Raw genomic sequence first — 16,710 nt, 5'->3', positions numbered from 1 at the left:
ACTTGTTGTTGGTTTGTTTGAATAATTTTTTCCAATTTATGTACTTCCAATATGTAGGTATATATTTCTTTTGTTTTTCAAATTACAATAAAAAATGTTGGATTGGTATGAAGAAGTTGAAGAATTTTTAGAGTTTATTTCTTATATTGTAGAAGAAAATCGCCCGGAAAGTATACGAAAGCCATGTGATAAAATTATATCAAATCCAATGGAATTTTACAATATTGAATTTCATCAGCTGCAATAACTTAAACAACAAAGATTTTATGCTACTTTATAGGAATATAACCAGTTTTTATGAAGTTGCCCATTTCAAATTACAGGTACAGACTTACGTTTGTTATTCAGGCCCTTATTACATAAATGAATTGTAGCTCTTTCATGTTCTAGAAGCGAGATTATGAATGTTGTTGGTGAACAACAAGGTCAAGTTATGTTGGCTTAATATTTGATCTAAGTGCATTAAGAGGTATCATGAGAAAGAGTGAAATTCCAGGATTATTAATTGGCAATAGTAGATACGCATGCAAATACTATCTATTTACTTCAGTATTACAGCCAGGTATTTATTGATAATTGGCCTAAATAAATAGTAGGTTATTTGATAGATAAATATACTAAAATCACAATAAAGATGCTTCTTCTTTTTGTAGTGCCTATCTGTTTCGGATGTTGACAACCATCATGACAATCTATACTTTGCACACTGCTGCTCTAAAAAGATTTGTGGTTGTTGTGTTGAAGCACGTACGTAGATTTTTCAGCCAGGAAATCCTTTGCCTTCCTGGTCCCCGTTTTCCTTCTACTTATCCTTGAAAGATTAGTTGCAGCAGTCAATATATTTTACTTTTCCTCATGATGTGACCGAGGTATTCGATTTTGGCTGTTTTTATTGTGATTAATAGCTCTTTTTCTTTTTGCATTCTCAGCAAAACACTCTGATTAGTAATGTGGTTATTATAAGATATCTTCAGGATTCGATGATAAAGCCACATTTCAAAAGCCTCAATATACTTGCAGGTGCCATCTGTGAGAGTCCACAACTCAAGTCCATACAACAGTACACTAAAGATATAACATCATAGTAACCTGATTTTTATGGGTATCGACAAATCATGACATTTGAATAACTTAGCCATTGCTTGAAATGTAGATCTTGCTTTCTCTATCCTACATTTGATTTCTATGGAATGATCCCAATCTTCATTGACGTTCGTACCAAGGTAGGTGTATGTATTTACTCTTTCTATTTGTTGACTGTTCACACTGATTCGTCTAAATTGCTGTTCCTTCTTAGAGATCATCATACATTCTGTTTTCTTAGTGTTTAGTGAAAGTCTGCATCACTGATTGACTTCTGCGATTCTGTTCAATAAATATGCACCAGAAATAAACAAACCAAGACACTTAAATGTTACGAGGAGTACTCCCTAATCATGATTTACACAAAAAATATATAAACCTTGTAAATCAGGATTTGGGATTTACAATGTACTTATATAAATTGTAAATTATTATTTAGGAGTGCACCTCGTAACATTCAATGTTTCTTGGTTTATTTATTTCTAATGCATCTTTATTGTGATTGTAGTAAGTATAATATATAGGTATATATGTATATCTTTTTAGGTAATGATCAAGAAAATAGATACAATAGTGCACATGTAAGAACAAGAAATGTTGCCGAAAAGCTATTTGGAACCTGGAAAAAACAGTTTCCATGTCTTCAAAAGTTCTACAAACCGAATTAAATACATACCTTGCAATATGTGCTACAACAGTACCTTATAAGTTATAATCTGGGTGCAAGAGAAAATCATGATGGTGATGATGATTTTGTAGAAAATCTTGATTTGTCGGTAAATGGAAATGTTAATGATGTGGAACAATGTTTAAATTTTAGGAGGCATTTTTATCGACAATATTTTGCATGAGAATGAGAATACATTATTGAATACTTGTAATATATTAAATGTTTTTTTTTTAATATTTAATGGGTCGTCTTTCTTTGGGATTTTTTGCCTATTATTTCTCAAATATCATGATCATTGGCTTGACAACTCTTTTTGTTTGAGTTTTGGTCCCTTCAGGAATACTTACTTCTCCATTCTAATCTATTTGAAGATTTTGATTTTTTGTTCTTCCAATTTTTTATTTTTAAAATTTCAATGTCTTATCCTATTTGTTCCTTGCCTATATGTAATCTTTGGTCTTCCTCCTGTTAATGTCCAGCTGATATTTCTTTGTTTATTTTGGAAAATATTTCATGTTCTTCCATCTTTCCTCTTATTATGTGCTCCTATTTTGATGAATGTTAGTATATAGATTCTGGTATGTCCAGTATAGTTCAAAATTATATCTTCTTCTCAATTTCCCTTTTTTTTTTTCTTCTTTGTATATGTGTCAAGATTCTTCTGCCTAAGTAACCAATTGGTCGTCTTCACTTTAAGTAAGTAACCAGATTTCAGATTCATATGTAAATACTGGATGTATTAAGGTTTTGTGCAATTGACATTTAGTTTTTCTTGTAATATCTTATCTTGGTTGTTTGATCGAGCCCTGGTAACTTTAATTGGCTATGAACTGTTTGTATTGCTATGTTAGATGCTATTTAGCCTGATTTCAGTGCTTTGTTATTGTTTATTTTATCTACTTGTCTACTGCTAGTCTATTATTGTACTTTCACTATATATGTTTTGAATTTATATAGTAATCTGTCTTTCTCTTCTATCTATATTCCACTAGAATTTGTTTATTTATTCTGAGAATACATTATTGAATCCTTGTATAATGTGAGATATATGTAGTTTCTTTTTTAGTTTACTTCTCAACATGTATTTTTTATATTTGATGTTAAAATAAATGAGTACGAGTTTTTCTCCTTTTAAATAAGTGTTTATTTGACAAAGCAATATAAAATTAATTACACATGTAAACAACATTACATAATATACTATTTATGCAGATGACATAGTCCTCTTAACAAATAAAAAAAGTGAAGCTGTTTAGGAATTTGAAAGGTGAAGTAATAAAATTACTTTTACATCAATTTCGAAAAGTAATATTACCGCTCGTCAATTTAGATAATTGCAAGTGTTAAGTAATGGTAGCTATAAAATTTGGTCTGATACATATTAAGTATTTTAGGATATATATAAAAACAACATAAGTAATAAAATAATGATAGTACTCATCTCAGAATAAAATTTAATCAACGCTGAGGTACCTGCAGAAAAGTACACAAGAATACAACTATTACATTACAATACAACTGTTTCAAAATGTTGGGCTGATAACAATATTACCAATTCGTGACAGGATTTTATGGAAGGATATTCGTTTGGTTTGAACCCACCTATTGGAAAAGGTAGACTAATAATTATTCATATTGGATCTGAAAGAGGATTTATAAATGGTGGTTTATTAAAATTTACTACAAGATCCACTGAAGATTATCATGAGGAAATAGAGCTATTTCAAGAATATTTCTTTCAGATGGTTAGTAACATACCACAAAATTCTGTCATAGTAATGGATAATGCTAGTAACCATTCTCGTTTAATTGAAAAACTACCGACTTTGGATTTATGTAGGCATTAGATACTTAATTAGTTGAAATGAAAAGAGGTGACATTTGATAATACGATGGTTAAAAAAGAACTCATGAATAGCGTTCAACAACACAAACAAAAGTATAAAAATATGTAATCGATGAAAAAGCTAAAGATGGCGGAATAACTGTACTTCGTTTATCCTCATATAATTGTCAACTTAACTACCCTAAAGAGTTAATATGGGCACAAGTAAAGGGTGACGTAGCTAGAAACAACAATGCATACAACTTAGTTGATGTGAGAAGAATTTTACAGGAAAATATCGAAAGCCACTGCAGAAAATTGGAAACTATGTACATTATAGAGCATGCAAAAAAGGAGGAAGAAAAGTTATGGAACTTAGATTTCGTAGTTGACGAATGCTTATTAGAAACCAATTGTCATTGCACCAAACAACAAAACTTCAAAGGATGATCATAAACAAAGGAGAACAGAATATAGCAAATTCAAATATTTGGGAGTGACAATAATTGATAAAGTGGAAGATGAAAAATAAATAGAAAAGATACTACTAAAAGGAAGCAGAACAATGGGATAATGAAAGTTACTTGACCAGTGGCATTGTATGCTTGTTACACTTGGACAATGAATAAGAAAGATGAAATGAAAATATGACATCTAGAAAACGAAAGTACTGCAGGGAATTTTTAGTGGAGTTAGGAGTGGAAAAAGAATAACAAATAATATGGAAAGTCAGACCAGAAATATCATGAAAGATGTGGTTCAAAGTAATAAGCAGATTTGGATGGTAGGTATAAAAGTGCAGATTTGGATGGTAGGTATAGAAGTGCAGAATTGGATGGAGAGAGTTAATGGCCAGCAGAGATAGAGAGTATTTTTTTGTGGCATCTGATGCAATTTACTATTTTAGGTGGGAATAAAGCCACAATTTTAGTTTGCAATTAAATTTATTTTTGATTTCGATACGTTTCGATTTCCACTTCGCAGGTCGTTATCAAAATGCAAAACATTTTGTTTTTGGTGCTTGGTAAAAAAAACTTCTAATTTAATTTTATCTGACTCATTTATATTAACAATTGAGGCCATGAGAGCCAGAGTGGCCTAACTGATATTTACATTCAAAGAAAATGATAAGAAACTAACAATGTTCGACTGTTTTAGTAATTGTATGTTGACCAATAATGATTCTTGGTCAACATACAATTACTAAAACAATCGAACATTGTTAGCTTCTGATCATTTTCTTTGATTATGTAAAGTAATGTAAATATCAGTTAGGCCACTCTGGCTCTCATGGCCTCAGTTCAGACATTATATTATCCATTTTAAAGTAAATAACTTTAAATAAACGATGTTGCCAATACTTATCTATGAGTTGCGTTCCTGGGACGACTTTATTGAAAGATAGTTCATTCGAAAACATAAAATCAACTTAAGAATATCCATCAAAAAAATCATACCATGTGATTTGTTTTTAAAAATTTAAATCTCAAATAAATTTAACTTTAAACTTAAATTGTGGTTAAAATTCAAATAAATCAAAATTACATTGAAGCGAAGTTCCTGAGAAGATGAATAAATTGTATTGAACATACAATTATTCATCTTCTGAGGAACTGGTGTCACTGTCATCATTGCCAATTGAAATTATTAGTGGTTCTATGACACTATCCATGATACCATCTAGTTTACACATTTTTTCCTCTACTTTCAGGATGTGCTTAACACAATTTTGCCAATGTGTTGGAGTTACATTGTCCAGAGCTTGTAACAGTAGATTTTTTACTTCTTTCAGTTTATATGTTGTGTTTTTTAATGCCACTTCATTTTTCACTTGAGCCCAAATTTTCTCAATGGGATTCAACTCACAATGATATGGAGGCAACCGCAGTACAATTTGACCATTTTCTTTAGCCATCTCATCAGTTACATACATATTATACTCATTTTTATTTAATCGTATCAGATGTAATAATTCTGACCTAACCATCTCCAAATTGAAAGGAATATTTTTTATTTTTAACCATTCCTGCATGTCTTTCTTTTTTGATGATGTTGTCGGAATTTTTTCTAATTTTCTGCTGTGGTATGCTGCATTATCCATTACAATAACAGCGTTTTTTGGTAATTTTTGCAGGATATTACTAAACCAATTTTCGAAAACAGATGCATTCATTTCTTCATGGTAATCTTCTGTCTTTCTTCCCTCAAAAAGTAAAAGTCCTTCATTAACAAAACCTAACTCTGATCCAATATGTAAAACTATGAGGCGTTTTCCTTTTCCTGATGGATTTTTCAAACCAGTAGACAACCCCTCAATAAAAGCCTGTCTACGGTTTTTTATATCGGTGTCTACCCACACTTTCTCTTTGGTGTGACCTTCATTTACCCATGTTTCGTCAAGGTAATAAATTGGTTTACCTTGACTTCTGTATTCTTTTATAGAAGTTAGGTAACGACGTCTCCATCTTATGATATCATCACGTTCGATAAGATGACTTCTTCGACTTCTCTTCAAGTACCTACAAAATAATAAAATGTATATTTTGACCTTACCTTTATCTTTCTCCATACAAATTTTCATGTTTAAAACACTCATAAAATGGGTATATTATTATAATAAAAACAATTGATATTCCGCGATTATTTGGTATAAAAATACAAAAAAATCTATGAAATTCACCAATTCTTCAACCTAGATTCACCCTTCTTAAGTTCAAAATCGGTATATATAAAAAAATGCATTTTCTCGACTTACAATCAAGCAATTTTCTTCATTTTTTTTTTAATCCGAGGTAACTCGAGTAGAGCCACCTAAATAGTGCATAATTAAATCCAAAATATGCTTTAGTTTTGTTATAATAAATTAATTTATTTATAACAAAATAAAACCACATTTTTTCCTATGTTGTAGAATGTTTTTTAGAAAAACTTACCACATGTGTACCTTTTTAACGTTATAAATACAAATATTCTTATTTGAATGTTGTCTAATTCTTTAGACAATCTTTGTTTAAACAAATTAAAAATTTTTGTTGATTTTTTTACCGGGCGGGGACTGATCGGTTTTAGCGTCTCTGATTTCGCTTCAGAAGAATATATTATGTCATCTGTGTTTATATTTCCTTGATGAAATAAAGACTATTTAATTAAATAAAGATTGTTTAAATAATTATACAGCTTTCAAATGAAACAATTTGCATTTAGAGCGTCTACAACATAGGAAAAAATATCCTCTAATTGATTGCCTAACCCAGACATAATATGAATATTTTTTGGGTTGCACTTATTATTTACTATTAATTGTGGCTAACCCATATTTACTTACTTAAAATTTATTTGCTTCAAGAATTTATATAATGTTGAACGACACATGTTTGGAAGATCTGGGCGGTTGTTAACTTCACTTAAAATTTTATTTAAAGTGGGCATTTCGTTCTTGAAAAAGAAGCTGTGTACTATCTGTCGTACAGATGTTTTAACTTTTTCGTCATATCTTGAAAGTACAGCAGGTCTACCGCCAATATTTTTAGGACATCTTACAGTTCCAGTTTGCTTATATTCCTTAATGGTTCTATAAATCGTTGAATTCGCAACACCTAAAATTAGAACATTACTTAGTAAGTCTTTGATTTTAACAATCGGTATTCTGAAAAACTTACCTGTTGCCTGCTTTATTTTTGCTACCATGGCTGTTATTTTCATTCCAGGATCATCAATTTTTATTTGTTTGTACATATTTATAATGAATTGTTTTTCATTTGATGATAAATGTCTACCCAAATTCACTCCGCGTTTTTTAGGTGGAGAAGGGCAATTACCACTAGTACTCGGCATTGAATCCATATTTTTATCGTAATGACACTAATATGACGCTAAATAGTTCTAAAAAGAACTGTTTTTTATATAAATGCAGACGAAAAATCAAAAAATTATAGGAATAACGCAAAAACACAAAAACTCGATATAATTTTTGAATTTTAAATAATAGTGTCAATTTCAGAAATGTCAATGTCATAATTTAGTGGAGTAAACCCGCCTGCCGTTGGACCAATTAGAAACAAGCATTACGGCGCGGTAAATTTGAATCACTCCTCTTGGTAAAAAAACAAACAATAGTTGTAGAGAATATTTAAAAAAAAATATAAAATTTTAACATTGACGTGTCTATACATTTTTGAATTATGTGTATTTATTTTTAATAAACTCATACAGAAGTAAACACTTCAACTTGTATGCTGGTATAAAATCGTTTATTAAAAAACTACCTAAAAAGTCATCCAAATGGATTGCAAAACGTTTTCGTTCTAATTCAGAACATCTTCAGTGCATTCTGCTGAGTAGTTTGAAACTAGCACACTATTTAAAGTGGTAACCACATAATATATGGTTTAAATATCTTATTTTAATAGAATATGGTGACTACAAGTCGATGTTAGATATAATAGAATACATGCTGAAAGGGCAACATGGTTCCCTGCTCGAAAATGCTAGGTACTTGCCAGTTCAATGGGCACAGACCAACTGAGTTTTGGTTTTGGGATTTTCCCATTGATTATATTTTTAATAACTTACATCAGTTTAAAACGAGTGGTGATATGCATAATTTAAATACTAGATATTGTAATAGACTCTATATACAATTTTCAAAAGGTAACATTAAATTTAAATTGTCCAGGGTATACGAGCTACAGGTATTTAATCATTTGCTTACAGTTGTAAAGTCCACCAGTTCAATAAATGCATTTAAGAGGAATCTTAAGCAATTTTTATGTGAAAAAGTGTTTTATACAGTCGAAGAATTTTTTTACAGAATCTTAGATATTAGCTGTATTTCATTTAGCTTTTAAATTCATTTCATTTTATGTCTTGTTTAGTGTTTAGTTTTTAGCAATGTATATTTATGACTAATTCTATACAAACTATGTTTGTCAGAAAGAAAATAAAGAATTTGAATTTGAGCTAAAGGATGACAAAGTAGCAGACCCCGATAATATACAAGCAGAACTACTCAAACCAATGGACAACGAATCAATAGCAATAATCACAAAGATACTCAATAACATATACAACTCTGGAGAAATACCAACAGAACACTGTTGGTATTTCTCCAATAACAGCTGAAGTGTCAGTTTAATGCACGTCCAATGCAAAAAATGCGAAGAATACCCTACGATAATCCTCATGAGTCATTTCCTGGAAGTGTTCATAATCCGTAAGAGAATTTACAAGTTGTGTTTAAGCCAAATTTCCCCAACGAGTTTGGATTCATAAATGCTGTTGGTACGAGAGAGGCTTTGTTCTCATACAAGTCTTATTCCAGAGATGCAGAGACGTCAATTGTGACGTATAGGTATGTCTGATTCATTACGAGAAAGCATTTGATCGAGAAAGCACGTCAAGATGACGTAAATACTAAAATAAGCAGGAACTAACAACCAAAATCTGAAAATAATTAGAAACACTTACTGGAACCAGACCGCAAATCTTAGAGATGAACACACCGAATATGTGAAAATCATGCGTGGAGAGAGGCAAGGCTGTATTGTAGTGACGCACAACTATCTTGGCACCATAAAAATCTAGATCCACCTTCAACCGGATGGAACCTTCTTCAAAAGCCACAAACTCTCTCTTGGTACAAAGTAGAATGCTGCGATGCTACGTCTTCTCTGTCATTTTTTATGGTGTTGAATCGTGGACTTTGAACGAAGATATGTGCAAAAAATTGGAAGCATTCGAGATGTGGTTATATCGGAGAATATTTAGAATCTCGTGGACTAACCGATTCACAAATGAGGAGGTCCTCGGAAGAATGAAGAAGAACCGAGAGGTACTGACCAGCATCAAATCTCGAATCACAATACTTCAGACACATTATGCGAAATTAATCCAGATATGCCCTCCTACAAGCCATCCTGCAAGAGAAAATATTTGGAAAGCGAGGTCCAGGAAGAAGAAAGTTCAAAGAACTTCAGAACCTGGTTCAACAGAACATCTGTGCATCTTTTCCGCTGCTGCAGATAAAACAAATATTGTCATGATGATCGCCAACATTCGTCACGGATGGGCACATCAAGAAGATGTTAATTGCCTAGTTAGTTCGAGTCACAGAGAAGCTAAATCGCTTATATGATCTTACACAAATACAATCTATGATAAACAAAAGAGAAAGAGAATTATCTTTTAGGTAGGAATGCAGAATCTGGCTTCTTTTAGTCTTCGGAAGACCTCTTGTAGATGATATAAATGCTCTTCGAATGTCTTCGATATTACCACGATATCATCCAGGTATGCGAACGCGAATTCTACATCGGGCGGTATTACTTTGTCTAGCAGTCGTTGGAAAGTTGCTCCGGCGGAGTGCAGTCCGAACGGGGTAGTTCTGAATTGAAAATGACCTTTTCCGGGTACGCTAAATGCTGTCACTGGGCGGCTTGCTTCTTCCAGGGGTATTTGAAGATATCCCTGCTTCAAATCGAGGGTTGAGATGAAATTTGCTTCCTTAAGTCTATCCAAAATTTCTGATATCCGAGGTAACGGATACGCGTCCTTTTCTGATAGTTCGTTGACTTTTATAAAGTCAATGCAAAATCTGTACGAGTTATCTTTTTTTTAACTAGTACAATCGGTGAACTCCAACCACTTGCGGAGGGTTCGATAGTTCCTTCTTTCAACATTTTATCCACCTCTTGGTTGATGATCTGCAACATTGCGGGATTGTGCCGCCTATACGGTTGTTTGACGGGATCGCACCTTTTCTTCAATTTTATTTCGTGCTTTATTAAGTTGGTGGGACCTGTTAACTTCTCGAATTCCCTAAGTTCTTTTCTTAGGAACCTTTCTAGCTCTGTATTTTGAGTGGGGTCTTTTAAAGTGTTACATGTTTCCTCTTGATGTAGTTCGTACTGTTTGGACGTATCCCTATCGAACTTAAGTTCGATCGAATGTTACCTGAGGAATTCCACTCCTAGTATTGCATCTTCCGTTAACCCTGGCATTACTATAAATGTTTGTCTTGTTTGTAAATTATCGATTTCGCAGTCAATTGTTAACTTCTGGTTAAGCTCCATTGAAGATCCGTTTGCTAGTCTAGTTCTTCCGTTATAGCTATGTAGGGAGTGTTTGAATATCTGCGCTATTCTATCTCCGGCGTAATTTTTAATGGTCCCTGTGTCAATTAATGCTTTGTAGAAACTTTGTCCGATTTTCAGTGATGCGAACAGTCACATGTCGTTGCTTGTTTGTTGTGTAACGGCTAGAACGAACGGAGTCTAATCTTGCTCCTCAGACTGGGACGACTCCTTGTTTCTCCAGTCTGTTATTCGTTTCCCTGACGTCTGGAACAGCAGTCACTGCTGTAGACCCCTTCTTTGCCGCATCGCGAACAAAACTTTTTCCATGGGTTTTTACAAATCCTACGGAAGTGACCTGGCATCTTGCATCGGAAGCATGTCCTTCTGGCTTCGTATTCTGTAGGGTCTGTACGTCTCCAATTTCCGTGAAAATTTTGATTTTCTCGGGACCTTTCGTCTTCCAAAGTTTCGTATTCTTGGGCCAATTCTTGCAATCCTGATAAGTTTTCGAAATCCCGGCGGCGAGCATAAAGCTTATATTCTGGCAGCATATTTTTATATATCCTGTCGAGTTCTTGGTTTCTTGAAAAAGATCCCTCTCGTCTGATTAATGTTTGAATATCCGTGATGTATCTATCCACTGGTTCGTTTTTCCTTTGCTTCCTGTTTCTGATCTGCTCTTCTAGCTGTAGTAAATATTCTCTGGGATAGAAAGCTTTCTTAAAATCTTTGATGAAGTCCGTCCATGAATCCCAATTTCTGTTGTTGTTTCGGTACCATAACAATGCGTGGTCTCCTAACAATTCTGGTAATGCTTTTAGCAGATCTTGCTTATCGACCTCGTAGGCTAGGCTTAATTCGTCTATCCTCTCTATGAAGTCTACTGCATCCGAATGTTTCTTGTCGAAGTGTGTGTTCCACCTCCGTACTTGATTTAGCAAATCTGATTGCCTCATTTGTTTTGTCATTGTTAAGTCTTGTAATTGGTTTCTGATTAATGAAATTTCTTGGGTCAGTGTGTCCTTGCAAGTATTGATTTTTGGGATTGTTCCTGTCGCTTCCCCGCGATCCTTATAAAAGGTTCTGAGTCTTAACCTTAACTCGTCGACGGTTCTTTTGGAATCCAATTCGCACCTTTCGGCGTTGCTGTAATTCCTCTTTGGAAAGACGATTTATCCATGACGTACCCGTTGTGGCACCTGATACTGAGTCTGTGTCTTTATCTGTCGGCATTTTTGGTATTATCCGGGCGTCGAGTAACGACGTTTACTTGCGTATATTCTAACTTTTGCTCGGGCGCCAAATTTGTAACGGGTAATTCTTTTAGGACGACAGACTCAGTAAAACACAGGTTGAAAACAAAGCAAATCTATTAATTCTAAATTATGTACAAAATAAGTCAAAATAATAATTCAATTTTCTATTTTGTCCCAGCGAAGTCCCCCTCCGGATGGGCGTCTGTAACAGAAGAACAAAATTAACAGCGATATTCAAATATATATTTATCGGGGACTCGCTCACTACGCTTGCCTCCGTTGAATTACGAGTCGCAAATTACCTCACTTCGGTACACCTTGCGTCTCGAGTTGGACTGCCTAAGTTTGCGAATCACGTCAATACGGTGCACGTCGCGACTCAGGTCGGCCTGCCTCGCTCACTTCGCTTGGCTGGTTATGGAGCCCAGAACGGTCGTTCAGGACCGTCGGATCGTCGCTTGCGGTGCTCTTAAATATCCCTCTGCCGGTGTTGGTTCGGAGAGGTGGAACTTAGTGGGGGCATCTGCGCGATTTGAGAGAATCGCTCGGTTCCAAGTGTCGATGCGCGCTCGGCGTATCGATGTATCATTACAATTGGTAACAATCTATAATCTGAGCTTTTTAAAATTTATAAAGCAAACATACCGATAAATGGCGGACATGGGAGAACCTACAATTTGCATTTATCACCTGTCCGCTAATATAGATAAAAATACAACACTATTCTGCTTCCTTAGTACTTAAATATGAGTAAAATGAAATAAGACAGCTTTAGATTTAATTCGATTCATGGGCCACCGCCATCAGTAATGGCTACAACCACAGGCAGCTCTGATGACTCTAAAAAGAAGAAACATGTCAATTAATCGTGGTGGCCCCTGAATCGAATTAAATCTGAAGCTGTCTTTCCTTACAATCTATGTTAATTACCTAAAAAGTCGGCGATTTCATCTGCCATTTTATCAGTAATCCCCTCGTAAATGTCTATGGGAAGATTTTTTAAAAGATGAGGAGTTTTCTCTGCTACTGCTTCGATGTCTACCCCTCCTGCGGGCGAAGCTATAATCACTGGTCCATTTCTTTGCCTATCCATTAAAATACAAACATAAGTTTCTCTTTTGATATTTACACTGTCTGCTATCATAACTTTGCTTACTTCTATCCCATCTTTTGGAGTTTGCTTGGTTATCAATTTGTGACCTATCATTTGATGGGCTAGTTTTGGTACTTCATCTCGACTGAAAAATGATATTTGTTATATACATATTATTATTCCCTATTACAGGGGTCACCAATTATATTTTCTGAGGGTCCGTTTCGAAAACCTATGACACTTCCGGGGTCCGGAGTTAACACTACCTATCTGGTTGTTCCAATTCGGTAAACAAATCAGTAGGGTGCAGTGCGAAATTTTTAGGCAGACATTGTTTTAACAGTTTTTTAATAAATCCAAAACATCACCTTTTTTGCTTCCGAAAAAATGTTTTTAGCATTTTTGGGCCATCTTAAACAAAAAAGATTTTCTGTCATTTTTCTCAAAACTTGATAGATTTCAAGTTTTAAGCGATTTATAAACTGAAAAAGCATTGCACACTGAAAAATAAGCATTCTTGAAGCTTGAAAATTCATGTGCACATTATTATTTTTGCGGTTGTCAAGTGCCTAAATTGAAGTTTAAACATTCAATTTCAAGATTCTGATGAGTTATCGCGGTTTATTTCAATTTCAGACCGTTTGTTTTTATTGGAGTATTTAATTAGCACATTGGCAATAATTACGAATAAATAAATAAATCATTAAGAAAAAATATGTTAATAATAAATTATAAAATTTTAATAAATGTGAAGTATTTGTTGGGCATTTTTTTGCATAAGTACGTATAATATGTATAATAAGTGCGACAGAGACGCACCATAAATTGCGATGTGCGGCGACTAAAAATTCGAGTGGACTCGCATAATTAGCAATTAAAAAACAACGGTCTATATTGAAGTAAGTCCCGATTACTCGTTAGAATCTTGAAATTGAATTTATAAACTTCAATCTAGGCACTTGGCAACCTGAAAACGAATAATTTATATATGAGTTTTCAAACCTCGAAAATGCGTAGGTATTTTCACATTCTTCAGATTTTAAATCGCTTAAATTCGAAAACCATCAACTTTTGAAAAAAATGGCAAGAGACCTTTTTTTTAAATACAATTTTCGGGGCTAAAAAGTAATTTTGAATTTGTATAAAAAGATTGTTTTGCCCGGCATCCCGGGCCCCTTCTGATTTGTTTAAGGGGACTTTTTGAACAGGAATCCACAAAAAAACCTAATCAGAAAATTTGTCATTATTTACAAAATTAAATTATCAGTGAGAAAAATGACATTTTTTATTATGTACAACCTGTCTGAAGTTTGGATTGAGTTTGGTGCAACTGATTCTCATTGGGAGTTGAGATATTCATCTGTTAGCTTTTTAGATTAGCTGTTTAGTTAGCTGTTAGATTTTTAATAAAGTTCGTTCTTGATAAAGCGGCTTCGCACACATAAGTTGAGTCAAACATAATATACACTTCATGGCCAAACATTTTCAAAATTGCCAAACATTCTGAATTTAATGACGGTCCGCTAATTGGTGACCCCTGCCCTATCATATGACTATATGCTTCGTTGACTACCAAAAGGCATTTGATTGTGTAAGCTGGATAAATCTGTGGTCAATTTTAATAGTAATGGACGCACCAATGCACCTGGTGACATTAATAATCTGTACCAGTCCAATATAGCGACAGTACGATTAGATCAGAAGTTCTCAAACGAATTCAAGACCGAGAGGGGTGTTAGACAAGGATGCGTGTTGTCACCTGACTTATTTAACATTTATGGTGAACACGTCATGAGGATGGTTTTAGAAGGATGGGCCGGTGGAGTAACAGTAGCTGGTAGGAAAATCTCCAATTTAAGATTTGCTAATGACACTACACTTATAGCAGCAAATCAGCAAGAAATGTTTGATGTCCTGCGAAGAGTTGAGTACGAAAGCAATACAGTTGGTCTGAAAATCAATAAAGCTAAGACAAAAATAATGGTGGTCGACAGATTCGACACTATTCAACTGACTAACATGTTACAGGAATACCAGATAATAAACACCTTTGTCTATCTCGGGTCTAGTATAACTAACGATGGTAACTGTGAAGCAGAAGTTCGGAGACGTATTGGTATGGCAAAAAATGCGATGAGTCGCCTAACTAAAGTTTCGAAAGACAGATCTAATATCAAGATGAGACTGGTGAATGCTCTTGTATTCTCAAAAAATTAAAATTCTGCGAAGCTCTTAGAGCAGCTGAAGATAGAGACCAATGGAGAAACATTGTTAGGAATAATGGAAGAAATCACGATCCTCAGTAATGGGAAAACGACAAGAGAGGGAGAGAGAGATACCAATATATGCTTTGGTGTAAGCAAATTGGTTTTTTTATTTATAATTTTAAACTTGTGAATTTGTATGTTAACGAATACGGAAAGAATAAGATAAACAACTTATTACGAATATGGTCAATTTTAACATAATGTGTATAAGCCGTATTTTCAAATTTCTAACGTCATAATTGGAGTACAAAAAATGCTACATGTTAAAACGTGTGCTACATGTATACAGCAGCAGAGAGAGAGAGAGAGAGAGAGAGAGAGAGAGAGAGAGAGAGAGACTACCAAAATAAATTACAAAAAAGTTAGTTTCAACATGGCAAAACTGTATGTTATCCTTTATAGACGTTGACATATGATTAAACCAACTTTTAGTCTCAAATAGAAGGGCTACACAATCTGCATAGAGATTATTCCCTAAGAAAAACCAACGCCAAAGAATGTAAAGATCATAGAACAAAAGTTTAATGAGCCATAAGTACTTACACTAAAATTATTTTTTTTAAAAACTCACAAAGTATTTTACAAAAACTTAGATCACGGCATAATTAACACACAGTTCGGATTTCGCAATGGACTGGGAACTAGATAGGCTTTATTCTGTTTAAACGTATTAACGCAACGCTGTTTGAACAGAAATAAAGATATATAGTGAGCACGTAAAGGTTGGAATAAATTCATTTTTTCATGGATGGGCGATTTTGGAAATAAATCCCAAAACAGGTCGATTTTTATTTTTAAATTATGATTTTTTGGCATATATGTCATATTAGTTAGGTCATCCCTCTGGGCGCGATGACGTAATCTATGATTTTAAAAAATGAGAATAGGGGTCGCATGCTAGCTCATTTGAAAGGTTATTCAATTATCTATGTAGTAATATAAACATTAACACAATTATTTATACAGGGTGTTTTTATATGCCTGCTTTATAGATTATAAAAAGGCATTTGGAAGAGTAAGTCAAGACCAACTCATGGCAATTTTGAAACAAAAGCAAATAGAGAAGCGAGATATAAGAATAATAGAAAACTTATATTATAACCAGAGAGCGCAAATAGAAATAGATAACACACAATAGGAGAACATCAAAATTAAAACAGGGGTACGGCAAGGTTATATTCTCTCTGCATTGCTATTTAACTTGTACTCGGAAGTTATTATGCAAGACGTACAGTACAACGAAAGAGCTGGCGTTGATATGATATAGTTCGTTGAGATAAGGTTGTTAAAGAGCTTTTAACAACATAAAAATATACAGGGTGTTCTATTAAAAATAAAGCTTTTAGAGACAATCTTCCATGGAGGCAGCAATCCGCCAGTAAACAAGCAAAATTACTCATATAAAGGAAGAAGTTTTGGAGTTTATAAACCCCTCTCAATACT

General features: G+C 33.8%; 2 protein-coding genes and 1 long non-coding RNA gene across 4 annotated transcripts in view; 1 reads left to right on the top strand and 2 right to left on the bottom strand.

Moving 5' to 3' along the window:
• The window catches only part of LOC114333473 (succinate--CoA ligase [GDP-forming] subunit beta, mitochondrial), an 80,603-nt gene that overhangs the window by 30,370 nt on the left and 33,523 nt on the right, over positions 1-16,710 (bottom strand). The window contains exon 4 of the mRNA XM_050663293.1: positions 12,838-13,145. Coding sequence (XP_050519250.1) covers positions 12,838-13,145 — 308 coding nt within the window. The remainder of the gene's footprint in view (positions 1-12,837; positions 13,146-16,710) is intronic.
• Positions 569-2,889, top strand: LOC126893280 (uncharacterized). Its single transcript, XR_007701114.1, has 2 exons — positions 569-1,223; positions 1,630-2,889. It is a non-coding gene; the product is annotated as an uncharacterized LOC126893280 (long non-coding RNA).
• On the bottom strand, positions 2,370-7,689 carry LOC126893275 (uncharacterized). Of its 2 annotated transcripts, XM_050663292.1 has the most exons (3): positions 7,238-7,689; positions 6,904-7,174; positions 2,370-6,097 (listed from the first exon to the last, which is right to left on the bottom strand). In XM_050663292.1, the coding sequence occupies exons 1-3, from the start codon at positions 7,419-7,421 to the stop codon at positions 5,173-5,175; spliced, it is 1,380 nt and encodes a 459-aa protein (XP_050519249.1). In that variant the 5' UTR covers positions 7,422-7,689; the 3' UTR covers positions 2,370-5,172. The 2 variants fall into 2 exon arrangements, with proteins under 2 accessions (XP_050519249.1, XP_050519248.1); XM_050663291.1 differs by having other exon boundaries at positions 6,904-7,689.

This window comes from Diabrotica virgifera, chromosome 10, assembly GCF_917563875.1.
Source record: "Diabrotica virgifera virgifera chromosome 10, PGI_DIABVI_V3a".
Taxonomy (NCBI): Eukaryota; Metazoa; Arthropoda; class Insecta; order Coleoptera; family Chrysomelidae; genus Diabrotica; species Diabrotica virgifera.
The sequence above is the reverse complement of the archived record's forward strand: the minus strand, read 5'-3'. Positions and strand labels throughout refer to the sequence as shown.